At 42.4% G+C, this 17457-nt stretch overlaps 1 protein-coding gene across 1 annotated transcript in view; it reads right to left on the bottom strand.

Annotated features, from left to right (window-relative positions):
- MTA3 (metastasis associated 1 family member 3) overlaps positions 1–14514 on the bottom strand; it is a 213261-nt gene extending 198747 nt beyond the window's left edge. Inside the window, exons 1-3 of the mRNA XM_050951856.1 lie at positions 14245–14514; positions 9626–9693; positions 6413–6506 (exon numbers count right to left, since the gene is read on the bottom strand). Coding sequence (XP_050807813.1) covers positions 6413–6506; positions 9626–9693; positions 14245–14272 — 190 coding nt within the window. The 5' untranslated portion in view covers positions 14273–14514. The remainder of the gene's footprint in view (positions 1–6412; positions 6507–9625; positions 9694–14244) is intronic.
- Positions 14515–17457: the final 2943 nt, after the last annotated feature.

The following is a 17457-nucleotide window of genomic DNA, read 5'->3' on the forward strand; positions in this document are numbered from 1 at the left end:
AGGCAATGGTCTCTGATGGTGGAACTTCTTAATATCCTTACTAGCTGGTCAACAAGTCAAGAGCTGTTTGAGGTGTTACAACAGCAGAGCATGCAGAGTTACAGTACTGCAACAGCAGCTTATCAGGAAAGAAAGAAGGTAAAAGGGTAAGGGACTGTACTGAATGGCACAGTTTGATCAGACACCCACTAAACCTATTCAGATCATCTCATTAGGCTTCAAAAATGAACCCTCTCCTTTGCACCCAAGATCATAATCCTGGTATAAACCCAGTGTATTCCCATCCCTTGGTATTAGGGCTTCAGCCCACAACTTTCCTATCATTCTTGTTTGGTCCTACAGGTCTGCTACATGGTAAGCATCTGTTTCCTCCTAAATAATGGTAAGCAGCAATTTATTTCAACCCACACCAAACTGCTAACATGGGGGACACGCTTTCCCCATCCTTTGTCATTTATCCTCCATTCTGTCTGCTTTTCCCTCTCTAGTGAGCTCTGTGTGTGTTTCAGCCACTCCTCTTCTCTTTGTTTGTTGCCCATCCACTTCTGTTTTCTGTCTCCTTGCTTGTTTTATTTCCTCTCTCTCCAGGTTCTTCACCAGACCCTGCCTTAACTCAGATGAAAACTGAAAAGGACTGAACTGGGCACAGTGAAATTTATAAAACCAAAGATAATTTCTCTGATTACTGTACTCATTAAGAGGAGCTGGATGCTTACCATTTTTGAAAAATCAGACCATTTTATTTAGGGGCTTACATATGATTTCGGGAACCATATATTTAGGCACCAAGTTTTTTTTAGATTTTGGTCTTAACTAGACACTTTGTTATGGTACATGTCTTTTTTATTATTACAATGCCAAACAGCCACTGCAGATGGACAGAGTTTGCGCCTTTCTTGCAATGGAGTATTGAAATATACATGGAACCTACTCTCTGAACAACTGACATTGCTCTCTATACCCTGCCTACTCACAACACAAAGACAGAACAAACAGTATGATAAGAAAGCTTGGTGTTTTTGCAGCAGCACACAAAGTTCATTGTTGGAAGGCTGCCAGCATGGATTTTATCTGTGTTGCAACCCTCGTTCTAAATTGCTGATAGATTAGGACAAAATTAAATTCTTAACAAGTCAACTTTGACAATACAACTTTACAAAGGTACTTTGTAAAGCAGTGCCAGGGCCGGTGCAAGGATATTTTGAGCCCTAGGCGAAACTTCCACCTTGCGCCTTCTGCCCCCACCCCTCCTCCCAGAGCATTGCTTATTATAAACTTTCAAAAATGAATACTGCATAATATGGCATTGTTCATTAGAATTAATACATATTCGGCTTGAAAATTTATTAATTTCATTATTTAGCCTACATATTTAATGAAAATAATTGAATAACCTGACAGGGTGTGGGGCTGGCTGGCTCTGGGCAGGGCAGGGGATGCGAAGCTGGTTGGAGATGGGGTGTGGGGTTGGCTGGAGACAGGGGGTGCAGGACTGGCTGCGTGGAGGGCAGGGGGTGTGGGGCTGGCTGCAATCAGGGCAGGGACTGCAGCAGGGGCTGGATGGAGACAGGGGGTGTGGGGCTGGCTATGGACAGGGCAAGGAGTGCAGCAGGGGCTTGCTGCATGCAGGGCAGGAAGTGAGGGGCTGGCTGTGGGCAGGGCAGGGGGTGTGGGGTGGCTGGAGACAGGAGGTGTGGGGCTGGCTGTGGGCAGGGCAGGTGGTGTGGGGCTGGCTGCAGGCAGGGCAGGGGGTGTGGAGCTGGCTGCAGGCAGGGCAGGGGGTGAGGGGCTGGCTGCAGGCAGGGCAGGGGTGTGGGGCTGGCTAGAGACAGGGCAGGGGGTGTGAGGCTGGCTGTGGGCAGGGCACGGGGTGCAGCAGGGGTGGCTGCGGGTAGGGCAGGGGGTGAGAGGCTGGCTGGAGGCAGGGGAAGGGGTGTGGGGCTGACTGGAGGCAGGGCAGAGGATGAGGGGTTGGCTGCAGTCAGGACAGGGGGTTCAGCTGCTATGGATGGAGCTGGAGCACAAAGAGCAGCTGCAAAAGGAAGAGCTGTTGGAAAGAAGCTTCTGTGAGGAACCGGCTCTGTCCCATGGAGAGGTACCACTGCGGGATCTGCATTTTAAATAGCAGTGGGGACGCCCCTGCAGCCCCTTGCCCTCTCAGCCTCCTGGGCACTGGCTCTCTGTGGCTCACTCCCTAGGGGCTCACCCCGCCCTGCTCCTCTTGCCCCCAGTCCCTCATTAGGCCTGGGTGCACGGAAAGCACGCAGCATATCTTTGTACTGTGTTAATGACTCCTGAACTGGTGGGGGCTATGTCTAATTGCTGCCACTATCTCTTTCTTTGCTGGGCAATTAGATGACAATTAACTTGGAATAGCCCAGAGGGGTCAGAGTAGAGAAGGAGGGAGGAGAGACCTTTAGGTTTCAGTTCTGTGCAAAGCCGGTTAACTTTTCTTTTCAACTGCCTATAAACAAACCTAGTAGAGAAAAGAGTTTCTTCCCCACATCCCCTCCCCCAAAAAATCGGTTATGATTTTAATGAATCCAGAAGCAAAATAATTCTGTAATCAAAAAGACAAGTTTCCTGCTTTCCCTTCCACAAAGATCTATTTCCAACCCAGGTAACTTATTATTTATTATCTGTAGTAACTATGTTCTCACATTTGAATGATACACTGTAGTGGTGTCGGAGTTCTTTGGAAATCCCTCAGCTCTTTTGCGGTGTTGGGAGTGAATGCTAGACCCTCGGTTAATTACTTTTACCTTACTTCACGTGCCCATCTTTTGGTCATTAATTTTTGAAGTTAAATTAGATTTTCAAAACCCAGCTTTAAAATGATGTTCATGCCGACAATTGCAATTTAATTGTCCAAACGGGGAAATCGATGCCTTGAAATTATGGGATCTAATTTTAAAATTGTATTAAAAATGTGGCATTATAAAGGGGAAATATTTTAAAAGGTTTTACCAGCATCCCCATTACTGTTACCCAGGATTCTGCTTCAAGCAGTAACACAGGAGGGAGAGGGCAATGGACAGATTAGTGTTCAGTGGCACTTCAAACAAAAAGACATTTACTCTTAAATTATCTCGTTGATGCCTAATTGACGATCTAATGGCATGTATCAAGTACATCAAAACTTCACTGAATAAGCTTGTTAGCATTTCTAAGCGGGATACTGAACATTCCTCAACCCTCCCCTCACCCCCCACTATGCTCTGATTGGGCAGGTAGGCCGCTCCGGTGGAGCTGCCGCAGTGGTGTCTGCGGGAGGTCCACCGGAGCCGCGCGAGTAAGCAGCCGACCGTCCGCAGGCACGACTGCGGCAGCTCCACGGGAGCTGCCTGCCGCCCCTTCCAAACACCCTGGGCTGCGGGCTGCCGCGGCGGCGCCCTGACCCAGGGGAACTCCTGGGCTGCTGGCTGCCGCGGAGGCGCACTGACCCAGGGGAACCCCTGGGCTGCTGGCTGCCGCGGTGGCGCCCTGACCCAGGGGACCCCCTGGACTGCCGGCGGCAGCTCAGACTCCCTCTCTGTCCCAGCAGCAGCGGATGCTCAACCATTTAAAAAAAAATTTGAGGGCGCTTTTTGGCGCCCTCAAATCTCGGCGCCCTAGGCAACCGCCTAGTTCATCTAAATGGTTGCACCGGCCCTGAGCAGTGCAGACTCAAAAGTGACACACTCTTAAGGATTGTCTACTCAAGCATTTAGTTTGCAGCAAACTGGAGTGTGACTCTATGCAGCACTGCTGCACATTAACTTTTCCATGGACCCCGTTGACATGCACTAACAACTCCTTCATATGCGCTGATCTACTCCACTTTGAATCACAGGGTCCACATGAACAATTAGTGCATGGTAGGCTACTGTGGGGTAGATTTACACCCCAGTTTGCTGCAAACTAAATGTTTTTGTAAACAACACCTTAAACTGCTACTGTATATTCTGGCAGAACGGAGAACGTCATATTGGATTTTATGTGTTTTTTTAAAAATACCAGAAATTAAGAGAAAAAACAGTATTTTTTTCAGTAATCCATGTAATAGCTTTCCCCTCTAACTCTGCCACTGTAGTTAGCTAATAAAAATATTCACAAAGCTAAACTGACATCATCCATGATGCTGGTAGACAAATAAAAATGCCATATTAATTCACTTCCAACAGAAATACAAGGAAAAAGACAGGAAATTCAATTCCTTCCCTTCAGATCATTTTCAAGTGTTTCGGACTTAAGGGGACAGTGTCAACTTGATATTTTTTTAATTGCAAAAATGTCAGTTACCTAATAAAGCACTTTTTAAATAGCATGTGTTTCCTGAAATTTTCTCTAAAGGATTATTGTTTTTTAAAAAATTAAAAATTCTGTTCTCCAATGTGTCTTAGACCTGGGTTTATTTGTTTGTTTTTTAATTTCACAAAAATTTTGAAATTTTTTCCATTTTGTGGTGTTCAAAATGGATCCATTTTTTCAAAATTTTAAATGTTTTGTTTTAATCAAAAGTTACTGGAACTTAGTGTTTTATCAAAAACTGTGGTTTCTTTCCCCATAGAAAAATGTTAGCAATTGCCATAAAAATCATTGATAAAAAGTTTTTTTTTAAAAATCACAAAACCCAAAAAACTTCTTAGTTAGTTATTTACATCCTACACATGCTTTTTATTTTTTTTTAAATAGAAAAGTCCGTCTGTTGAGAAAAAAACAATTCACCTGAAAAATTTCAACCAGATCTTATGTTTACAGTTTTCTACCAGCAAAAAAAGAGTGGAGAAACTGAAGAGTACCAATGAGTGAAAATCAGATTTTCTGTCCCCTGTCCCCTTTCATTTTTTTCCCCAAGTCTGAAAGAAAGGTTGAAATATAAAATTTCCAAAGTTGCAAAAAAATTCAATTTGGAAACCATAAATGCTTTGTCTTGACATTTTTGAAACATTTTGATATTCAGGGACTGGTGTTGTAAAGAGCTTGAATTGTTTTACTGGGATACAATTACTAATATGTAAAATTACAAATTTAAGCTATTTGTGCTTGCTCTAAAAAGTGATATATCACATTCTGCAATACAATGCAACTTCAAATGTCATATCCAAGCCTGAAAATCAAGGTTTATGATTAACATAGCACTTCAACTTAGCTATAGCGGAAAAATCCAAGAGCCAAATCCTGCTCATCTTTCTAATTCACTTAGGCAATTTTGAAAATTCCACCCAGAGTGTATTTACAAGGGTAATGTAATGTTTTACAAACAACCAATTTCTCAGACAGTCCCCCAATCTGAAACTCTTTCATTACGATTTTTCTCCTTAAAAATTACACTTTTGTTGCAAGAAATTAGGGCAAGAGATGATATTGAGAGACGAATGAATAGCAGCTACGAGTAACAGCAGGTGTGCATTCAAAAAGCACCTCTCATTTCTACAATTATTTTGTTCTTCTGAAAGCACAGTACGATGAACACTTATTAATATTTTACTAGCTAGAGACCTACACTTATCCCAGTTGCATAAGTAAATGCCATTCGACAGACGAGAAAATGTTTCATGTCCATGCACAATTTTCACAGTCATCTGCAACATGCCACTAAGTAGTTATGCCAGCTATACATTTATGTTTGTGCCTTATCCACAAAAATAATTTGGCTATGGCACAAGAGCCAATGGAGCCGATTAATCTCTTAAGAAAGTTTCTTAGCTTCAATGGAGTTATACCTGGGATAAATCTGACTCTAATCTTTATTTTTGATGTAAAAAGAAAATATGAATATATTTTCTGGACCAAAAAAGAAAAATATTGTTTGAAAGAATATTTTAAATCAGTTTAAGATTATTTTCCTTAGTAGATTGAAACTCATGAAGAATACCCCCATTCAAATGCAGAAGAGTGAATACATCATGCAGATGTCTGATCAGATATAGCTAGCAAATGTGTCTATTTTGACTTCCTGCATGATGAGCAGTTAACTAACAAATGAGGCATCCTGCAAAGCTCTTTATCCTGTAAGTTGCTCTGAATAGGTCATGCGGTCTGCCTATATCAGTGTTTCTCAGACTGGGGTCCCCACGTGTGTAGGGAAAGCCCCTGGCGGGCCAGACCGGTTTGTTTACCTGCCCCATCCACAGGTCCGACCGATCGCGCTCCCACTGGCCATGGTTCGGTGCTCCAGGCCAATGGGAGCTGCTGGAAGTGGAGTAGGCTAAGGGATTTACTTGCCGCTACACAAGCGGCAACACAAGCGGCGACCCCAGTTTGAGAAACACTGGCCTAGATGCAGGATCAGTGTATGGCACAAATCACATTAATTGACACCTAAAAGGAAAACAATCATTCCTATGGCCAACATGCTAACTGCAATTTTATAACTGCTGAATAGGTGTAATTAATGTTAAAAATCAAAAACAACATACAATCAACTTACTAGCATGTTTATCTGCAAGCATTATAAGGCTGTTGGAAATGTCTCGTCGTCTGTAAAAGCACACAACTTTTGCTTCCACATTGCCATTAGCAGTCTAGAAAATAAAATAAATTAGTCAAGTCAGGGTCTGTCCTCACTCTACTGAATTGTTAGAATCATATATACCCAATCCTCCAGTATTTAATCACATTGACTACATCGTGACTGCTTGCGTGATTTAGAACTATCCATGTGAGTACTTACATAAGTAAGGGTTTCCAGGAGCAAGCCCATACTAACTACAGCTCACTTCATTAGAGCATTTATACTGACTGCAAAAAATTACTTACAGTGTTATTTTGTTACTAGGACTAATGACAATTTCATTTTAAGGTAAGAACTCTTTAGAAAACCTATAAATATTAAAAGCTTATTTAATATTTCTTTTTAATTCTTTTTTTGTAGGCAAATATGCATTTCAAATTCCTATGTCAAGTTCATTTAAACTATGTTCAATATAATCCATTAAAGTTTATTTGACAAATTCTCTTACTTCAGCTAACTAGATGGAAAAATTACTTACCTTACAATTCTCCTTTGAGGATATCATCTTGTAGGACTCTTACTACTGGGGCTTAGCTCCTTAGCGTGAGACTGGCAATATTCTGCTAACACTTTAATTTTTACCATCTCTCTCCTCCTGCATCCTTCTGTCTTATTCCTTATACACTATTCACTGTCTCATCCTCCTGTTTCATTCACAATTTCTGCAGTGAACAAAGAAGGGGCCCTACAGGCAGCAGATGCATTCATGGTCAAAAATGCTCATATGTAGTAATAATCTTGTAAAAGACATGCCAGTAATTTTTTGTGTGACTACCATCACCCATGAAAAACTTCAACTATTCAGAATCATGAGCCCATAGTTCATACCCCATGTTTTCATGCTATGGGAACAAGAGTCAAAATCCAGTGCAATAGTTCACTATGTATATTAAAAATTAGCAGTGTGTTCCAAACCGTTTACATACTCTCTTTAAAATAGATTAATGTGACAGTTGAGAGTTTCGCGATGTTTTAGTTGACTTTTTTTTAAATATAAGTGTGTATATGTAAAAAACAAAATAAAAACATGTTTTTTCAGTTTTCTTTCTTCTTAATTTGATGCCCTTAACGCATGAAAGATATATAATTCCCCATTAGGAATCTGGACTAAATCCTAGAAACCACTCTGTTTTAAAAATCAATAAATGACTGTGCCCTACATCCCACCAACAAGATTACATTACGGCAATCCAATTTAAAGGTAATAAACATTACATTTAGAACATTATTGGAATCACTTCATTTACAGTAAATAAAACATACTGTATTCCAATAGAAGTCCAAACTGATTATAAAATTTGTGAGGTGCAAGTATTAGCAGTGGTCTCAGATAGCTCTAAAAATGAATATAGAGGAAAGAACAACAGGAAGACCCTTTGCAGATTACCAAATTTTGTGAATTAAAAATAGGTTTTAAAAAACACTTTCTAAAAAAAATTATATTTTGACACTACAAAATATACTTTAGTTTCATCATTTATTTTGATATGAGAAGTTTACTTGTAAGTGTTGATAATAGTTCTTTATCACACACTAGTAAATAAACGGCAGAATGTTTTATAAAAATAATATAGTCTCCATAACATGAGACTTTATGACAGGCCTTCATGCTTCCGCATACTGCCACCTCAAATAGCCTCAATCCTGCCACGGGAAAACTTTCCCTAAGGATGAAGATAGAGAGCTGAGTCTCCATGGCCATTCAAATCTGTGGTACCTATTCAAAGACTGCCAACAAAGGGTGCAAATAACTTCAGTGGCGTAGCAGTTTTTATTATCTGGACATCTATCCATTGGGAATTGTCTGAGAATCTCAAGTCATTTCTCACATGCCACTGAACAGACATTAAATGGTGAGAACTTATGGTAACTACAATTGTAAAACTGATAAATGAAATTGTTTTAAATTTATTAATATAACTTCTGTTCACCATCCACACTACACTTGCCTACACTGTAACTTCTGTTCCATATTGTAATTCAAACCCCATTTTAAAACACTTACTCCATTTTGTAAAAGCTTCCTCCAACCTTCATTTTTGCAAACTCTGCTGTAATCTTATTAGTTTAGTTTAGATGTGTGAATGAGGTATGTATGAATGACGGAATCAACCTCCAGCCCCAGCCTGTCCTGAGGAGATAAAGTTCAAATACCAACGGCTGAAGACCTAGACAACAGCCCTAAACAAAGTAAGAAGCATCCACCCTAAAAAAGAAAAGGACAACAGAACAACAGAAGGAAGATCAAAGCCAGGTTCAAGGCTGAAAGTCACGCCTGCAATTGATGGGTGATCAATCTAAACCCAGAGGCAGCGTGACACAGCAAGACCTATAGACTTTGAATCCAAACTAAAAGCCTATAAAAAAGAAGGGTGAGATGAGAGACTCTGGGTAACATTCTGCTGCCAACATGGAAGGACATCAGTGCCTGCCCAACAGAGATCCAGCTTGTCCTTGTGCCTGGCTTTCCTGGCCAGTTAGCCGCCACAAGCTATGAACCCAAGCTACAAAATCAAGCTATGAACTTAAGCTGTCTTCAGGACTGGTAACTATGCAGCAGCTGCAGAACATCTGATGGATGTGTGTGTGTGTGTGTATGGGTATTAGGTATAATGTGTGTGTATAAGAATTAAGATATTAGTTATTAGTCATAAATCAAATTATTATAATAAATGTGGCATCTTTGTCTTGTCCCCTTTAATAAGATCCTGCTGGTTTTTACTGGTCTAATATAATTGGTATAACACCATCTTGGACTATATCATCAGAAAGGTGAAATAATTCATGCCATTACCAAGCTCCTGAGCATACAGGCCCACAGCCTTGTGGAATGTTTGGTTTTGGATTTTTAAAAAGAATCATCATCCTGATCAAGAAGTACTGGCAGTTTTTCCACATAGTGGAGAATTATAAGAGATCGCATGGAAGTCTTTCAACAAGTAATATTTGTGTATAATGTACACACAAATCTCCAAAACATCACAGCATTCAGAAATCATGTTTATGGAAATCTTTCAAGAGCTGGGAAAATACTGTTTGAATTTTAAGAAGAATTACACATATGCACTAGTCTGAGAGTTACATCGAGTTTTATGAAGTAGTGTATAGGATTTTTACATATTCATGTACCTTGTTAAGTTCTTCTATTCGCCTGATCAGATATGGATTGCTCGAGGAGTTTTCAAAATAAACATAATCTGTAACAAAAGGCAGAGAGATATGTAATTATTTCAAAAGAAGTATTTGTAGAATGTTGTTTTTGTCAATGCACAAGTCCCCTAACTCTAGAGCAGGGGTAGGCAACCTATGGCACGCCTGCCGAAGGCAGCACGCGAGCTGATTTTCAGTGGCACTCACACTGCCCAAGTCCTGGCCACAGTCCAGGGGGCTCTGCATTTTAATTTAATTTTAAATGAAGCTTCTTAAGCATTTTAAAAACCTTATTTACTTTACATACAACAATAGTTTAGTTATATATTATAGACTTATAGAAAGAGACCTTCTAAAAACGTTGAAATGTATTACTGGCACGCGAAACCTTAAATTAGAGTGAATAAATGAAGACTTGGCACATCACTTCTGAAAGGTTGCCAACCCCTGCTCTAGAGGTTTGCAAAAAACAGGTACTTCAATCATATTCAATGCCAGATGTATATCTCAATTATTTCAACATTTTGAATATTTGTTTAATTTTGAATCAATAATCTCATAACTCTTGGGATTAACTAAACAGAACCTCATCAAGGCCCTGATTCTGCAAAGATACATGTGTTTAACTTACACACTATGAACATTCCCAATGACTGTAAAGTTAAGTATGTGCATAAATCTTTGTAGGATCAAAGCCTACAATGCACTTCATTAATCCACGTACTTTATAAATCCGCTTTAAAACCTGGCAGTCTCCCACAACCTCTCAGCAAATGATTTACCCTCAGTGTACTGTACAGTGAGGTTTGGTATTACTGAGACGTTATTTTTAGAAAATATGCTACTGTACATTTACTAGCAAATTTGGAAGTATTAATAAGTACAGTAGTCCAGATAAACGAACAAAGTACTTTTGTGATGCATCATACTTGCTTTTGCTGACATCCCAGTTCAGTAAATAATTTGCAAAACACAGTAACTGGCAATAAATCTCCCTGTCACTAATGTTCATTAGTGAGATTCTTCTCTACTTGAATATGACAGCTAGTTTCACAGCTACAAAAATATTTTCAAAAGGGACAAGGAAAATTCTTCAGCTTCACATGGTCATAAGTTTATATGTCACACATAATGATGAACAAAAACGACATGTTTCCCTTAATCCAGTCTCTCAAAACCTATTTTTCTTGGAGAGTCTCACAAAAGATGTTCCACAAAATTCAAACAATACTTGGCATCTATATCTTAATGAATTTTATTTGCATCCTGCACTAATGTATGAATTTACCACTATGGAAACATGTTAGAATTAACACATGTGAAAACAGAAGTTAACCTGCCCAATAATCTTACATCTCCAATACCAGCTTCAATAAAGGGAAAAAAATGGGATGGGAGTTAGAAAAGGAATGTACGGTTAATTCATCAAAATATATATGTAATCACTGTATGTTACATGTAGTGGGAGAGGAGATGGTTTAGCAGGTCTAAGTTAGCAGTTTTCAACCTTTCTCATACTGTGATACCATGTTACACCAGAAAAACATTCCAGGACCCCTTCTCATTTAATTATAATGAGAGGATGGTTTCTACCTCCTGAAAATTTTTCATGTTCCCCTAAGAATTCCCAGTTTGAGAATCCAAAATCTAAGCAGTAGGGGTGAGACTATGCAAATCCTTGCCCAGACTTCATTAGGACTTTTCTTGTAAGAATTACTCACATGAATAAGGGTGCACAGGCTCATGACCTAAATTCTCTCTTGGAGAAAGAGGGCTTGTTGCTATAACTACATCACAGAATCATAGAAATGTAAGATTGGAAGAGATCTCAGTAGGTCACCCGGACAGTCATCTGCACTGAGGCAGGACTAAATATTATCTAGCCCATCCCTGACAGATGTTTGACTAACCCTGATCTTAAAAACCTCAAATGATTGAGATTCCACAAGCTCCCTCAATTTCTAAATCTCCTTTGCTGTAATTTAAGCCCATTACTTCTTGTCCTGTCCTCAGTGCATAACGAGAAAAATGTACCATCATCCTCTTTATAACAACTTTTTACACATGCCTCCCTCAGTCGTCTTCTCCAGACTAAAAAACATCATTTTTTTTCAATCTTTCCTGATAGCTCATGTTTTCTAGACCTTTAATCATTTCTGTTGCTCTTCTCTGGTCTTTCTCCAATTCATCCACATCTTTCCCAAAGTGTGGTGCCCAGAAATAGAAACAGTATTCCTTAGGTTTAAATAGGGACTGGGAATGGCTGAGCCATTACAAACATTGAATCTATCTCCCCTTGTATTCTCATACTTCTTATCTAACTGTCTGTACTGGGCTATCTTGATTATCACTTCAAAAGTTTTTTGTTTGTTTTTTTTTCCTTACTTAATTGGCCTCTTAGAGTTGGCAGGGCAACTCCCACCTTTTCATGCTCTCTGTATGTGTATATATATATATATATATATATATATCCTCAATATATGTTCCACTCCATGCAGCCGAAGAAGTGGGATGTAGCCCACAAAAGCTTATGCTCAAATAAATTTGTTAGTCTCTAAAGCGCCACAAGTACTCCTGTTCTTTTTGTGGATACAGACTAACACGGCTGCTACTCTGAAACCTGTCAGTATTCCAGTTGACGCCTTAACAGAAGGCTGACTATATGTCCCATTTCGGCCGGGACAGTCCCTTTTTTAGGCCCTGTCTCAGCCGTCCTGACTGTTTTGACAAAACTGGGCATTTGTCCCATTTGCTCTTGATCATGTGTTAGCTAGAGCAAACAGGAGAAATGCAGTTTTGCCAAAAAAGTGGGATAGGACCCCTAATGGGGTATGAAGGAACATGTGGGGAAAGGGGGGGGGGCAGTGGCAACTGCAGCCCTGTGCTGGAGTGACGGCTAAGGAGAGTAGCTCGGGCCAGCCATCCTGCCCCGTGTGCAGGGGGAGGCCTCAGGCGGCTCCATGGATGGGCAGTGGGGCAATCCCATGCGTGGGGAGAAGGGGGACGTAGGGGGAAAGGTGCTTGTGAGTGGGCTGTGATGGGGCTTGGGCTGCCTGCATGCACTGGGAGGGGAGGGGGAACTCAGTCCAGCCCCGTGTGGGAGACAAGCAGGCAGGGCTCGGGGGAGGAGGGGGGCGGTCTATGTTTCGGGCTGGCCCAAGGGGTGTCCCGTTTTCCCTTTGGGAAAATATGATCACCCTGCTTATCAGTGCTCAGTAGAGGAGAAAAATTACTTCTTGTTTCTTATCTATAACACTCCTGCTAACACATCCCATAACAATATTTTGCTTTTTTTTTTGCAACTGTACGACATTGTTGACTTATATTTAGTATGTTATCCACTATAACCCCTAGATCCTTTTCTGCCATACTCCTTCCTAAGCAGTCATTTCCCACACTGTATTTGTGCAATTGACCTTTTGGGAAGGTCAGACAGGATGGAACTGATTTCACCTTCATCACTTAAACTATCTTTAATTCAGACCTCATTAGCATGTGATTTGACCAAACCAGGACACTCATGGGCCCTGTCCAGTCTTTGTCCTTTGTCTCTTCCCTGATACGCATTATAGGGTGCTGGTTTGGAGAGTGATTGGGAGAGGAATGCTACTGAACAGTGAGATGGTCTGGAAAAGCTAACTTCAGCTTTTCCTTTGGCACCAATCACACGATTGTAAACATTGCATGGGGCATTTTATTGTGGGGGAGTGGAAAATTGTTATTATGTTTTTCCATAGCCTCCTTTAGTCTTTAACTGGTGTCCATTTCCCTTGTGCCAATGCACCCTGCACACAACACAGTGGTTCCCACAGAAGCCAAGCTGATGGGTGGCAAGATAACAACAACCCAACTTGACTTATTACTTAACATGGGGGGAGGAATGGGGAGAGGGTGTATGGAAACTTTTCCTTACAGGTAGCCAAACACACTAGGCAATAATAAACAAGGCGAGATGTTTCTGTGCCGCAGAAACCTCTGGACGGACCCAGGTTGCCCATTCCCATCAGGCCTGGCCCTTTCCTCCTTTCTGGAGGAGAAGACTACTCCCCTGGAGGGCTGTTACTGGATAACTTTAGCACATCCTGGGGCGGGAGTAGCGGCCTCCTTCCCTGTCCTCCTGGGAGACCACCTCCCCATTTCTTCTGGGAGACGCTGCCCCTGTTGCATCCCCTGGTGGTGGCTGGTTGCAGACAACATGTGATCGCCGCTTGGGCAGCCTACTGAGCCCGCTCCCATTGACCTTTGGGGGCACTGCCCTGCCCCTTTCCCTCCCCTCTGGGGGGCAGAGGATGCTCCCCACCTCCCCTCGCGGGGGTGCTGCCGCCCCTGTCCTGCTCTAGGGGCTGAGCCCATTCCCCCTGCGCAGGCAGAGGGCTGGGCTCCCTCGTCCCCGGGGCAGGGGAGGGGGGTGACTCATTCCTCTCCCCAGGCCCCGCTAGGGCCCCCCGGGGGCGTGGGGCGCTTGCTCCCTGGGCTGGGCGTGGGGGGCTGGGGTGTGCGCCAGGCTCCCTCCTCCCCAGCGCGCTGCGCGCAGCGCACGCCGGGCCCGGGGGGCAGAGCCCGGGCGGCAGGGCCGGCGCTCCCCGGACCCCACATACCTCCCACTCGGTACATGTTGGCCGCCATGTCTGCGCTCCGCGCCCTGCTCCTCCTGCCGCCTGGGCCGGGCCGGGAGGGAGCGGCTCGCTCTGCCCCCCCTCCCCGCCTCGGGCGCCGCCGCCGCCGCGGCCCTCCCCCGAGCTGCCCGGCGCGGGGCGCGGCAGAGCAGGGGTTAAAGAGCCGCCGGGCCCGGAGCCCTCCTGGGTAGCCCGTGTGGGGACGCGAGCGGCGCCAGCGCACGGATGGCCCTGCCCGGGCGGACGCTGCACCAGCGCCGTGTCCCGCTGCGCATCGGGGGAGGAGGGGTTAAAAGTTTCCCTCGTGGTTCTGGCCCCAAAAGGAGAAGCGAGGACGGAGTCCGTTTGCTTGGGGGGCATTGGCGGGGGCGCATTGCGGGCAGGAGGGCATTGGTACTTGGGTGTGCTGGGGCTGGGGCAGGAAGTGCATTGTGTGTTGAGGATAAGTGTATTAGCATAGGCAATGGCAGAGCAAGAGGCTATGAGTGTGGTGTGTTTCTGGGTAGGAATCTGCCCTGTGTGGTGGGGTGTGGGCATAGGAATCTGCCCTGTGTGGTGGGGTGTGGGCATAAGTATGAAGGGGCCTGCGGCTAGGTGGGTGGATGGGAGTCTATGTGAGTGTTTCTGTATATTAGTGAGTCACAGAGCAGCACAGGTGGGTGTAGAAGTGTGGCAGCAGGACAGTGAGTGTGTGCATGTTTGTGCATTGGACAATGTGCACCTGTACACAGATGCATTGGAATACCTATCTGTGCGTGACAATTGTGGCTGGGGTGAAGCTGGGCATCAACATGGGTCAGTGTACATGACTGAGTGTATATTCTTTTGTGTTAATGCATGGGTAGCTGTGAGCTTGTATGCCTAGATGGGTCTGAGTCTGTGCATCTGTACCATATGTGCATTTAGGGTGACCAGATAGCAAGTGTGAAAATCGGGGGAAGAAGGGGTGGTAATAGGAGCCCATATTAAAAAAGCCCCAAATATCAGAATTGTCTCTATACAATCCAGACATCTGGTCACCCTATGTGCATTTGTGTACACAAACAGTATGTATGCTACCCCTCTGAAGTGTTTAAATCCAGGATTTCCTTTGAGATAGCTATTGTTACACTTCAACTGTCCCTTGATTTGGATACAATCGTAGTACTTTCCAATTAAAGTTGGTGTTCTCTCTATTTCCATCAAAATGTTGAATCACAAAACTGATCTAATCAATAATTCTGTTTATCCCAAAGCAATTATACTTTGCAGCTTTCATATGATGATTCCCCAACAACTTTGCAAACTTTTCAAATACTGTCTTTGTTGCACCCATTTTTATAACTATTATGCCAATTATTGTTATACTCATTTACAGACAACTGGTTATAGTTTTGTCTAAGTGATTTGGTCAAGCTCAGGCAGCAGCAGAGTCAGGACTTAATTAGAGCTTCCTGGTTCTTTGTCCCACTGGATCATAGTTTCTACTTAAAGTAATTAAATTAATGTTATCTAATAATGCATTCTGTGCTATTTTTTTCCATGTCTCTTGTTTGGGGACTTAGTTCCATACCTCATCTTTGGTATACAGAGAGAGAGTGACTGAAATGACCATTGTGATTATCAAACACAAATTCTCCCATTGGGTAGCAATACTCATCAAAAAGAAGTTCCTTACCTATTTATTCACTGGATCATGTTAGTTTTTCTAATTTGTTTTTCCCTGATGTTAGGTTTGTGTGTTTGCTTGTTTATTAAGCTGTAGGACACTATTCAGGACACAATCTGTCTTTCAGTTGTACTGATAACCTCCTTTGCTTCTCTCAAACATGTTAGTCAAAATTTGGTGGCATATGAAACTTCTTGTGCTGTTTTTGATAATCCTGCTCACCCGTGAAAAGCATTCAGAAAAGTCTACAATATAGTCTAGAAAAGCTAATATAAAACAAAGGCTTCTAGCAACTTATCTCAGAATCAATAAATGCTGAAGAATTGTTTACAAATCAAATTGATTCAGAAGTTTTTCCACAACATCAATATTTATGTAACAAAAATATACTTCTCCCTTATTTGAAATTTATTACATGAAAAACTACTATTTTTAACAGCTGGGTTCTAGTTTGGCCTGTTGCCTTTTAAAAGAAAGGCTTCTGTTTTTTTCTTACATACCATTCATTTCATGTCCCAGAATTTCTGTTTGTGTATCTTGAGCATTTTCAAGCTGGCATCTCATTTCTTCCCTGATCTAAAGGGAAATGTAGCATAGAATTCAAGCTGTTGGGGGGCTAGGGGAGGGGAATCAATAGCCATAATAAATATGAGTTTTTCTTGTCTTCAGTGCATATTTAAGCTAATCGTATGCTGACATTTTTTATTAAATGACTCTGTGACTGTTAGGTTAAGATTTCTCATTTGTGGTTGGACAGTGCTCTTTTCATTTCCTCAGCTAGTAGTTCCAATGGTTCCAAGAGCAACTCAGTGTTACTGCTGCTGCAACACATTAAATGAGTGCATGAAATCTAAAGAGCCACCTATCATCCCTTCCCCATTTAAAAAATAACCCTACATTTTGAAGGGGAAATCTGAATTCCTCATCTATCCTGCCCACTGGAAGGAAAATGTGCTAGTGGGAAATGACCAGGGATGCCCCCAGAAACTGTATTCCGAGAGCAGAAGCTGTACTTCAGCATACATTTCTCTGAACTGTCTGACGCTACATTGGCACCTCACCTGGAATTCAAAAAAGAATCCTACTGCTTAACGCTTCAAGTAGTGAATGATACAAAAGATTAAATTAAATGGAAGGCTCAAGAAAATGCAATTTTGCAAGCAAGGAAACAATTCAGAGGGTTGATTAGGCTTGTTCCATGCAGTCATTACCACTCTTTAAAAATGCCTTTGAGCTCTTCTCCTCAATCCAAATCTGCGCTGCAACACTAGATAAGTTCCCCCACACATGTAGAAGCTCCAAAACTTGTCTTTCTCACCAACTGTAGTTAGTGCAATAAGAAATATTACCTCACCCACCTTGTTTCCCCACAGTCTTTCATTCTTACATTGTCTTTCAGGAGTTGGTCTCTGGGCTTTCCTTCCATGGGCAGGAAAGGTGAACTGAACATTTACATTTATATGTGCAAAGGCTGAAGAATATACTTTTTTCCTTCAAGCACATCGGAGGTGTAATGTCCTGAGGACAATCTCCACAGATTCCTGAGA

Source organism: Gopherus flavomarginatus, chromosome 4 (genome assembly GCF_025201925.1).
Source record: "Gopherus flavomarginatus isolate rGopFla2 chromosome 4, rGopFla2.mat.asm, whole genome shotgun sequence".
Lineage (NCBI taxonomy): Eukaryota > Metazoa > Chordata > Testudines > Testudinidae > Gopherus > Gopherus flavomarginatus.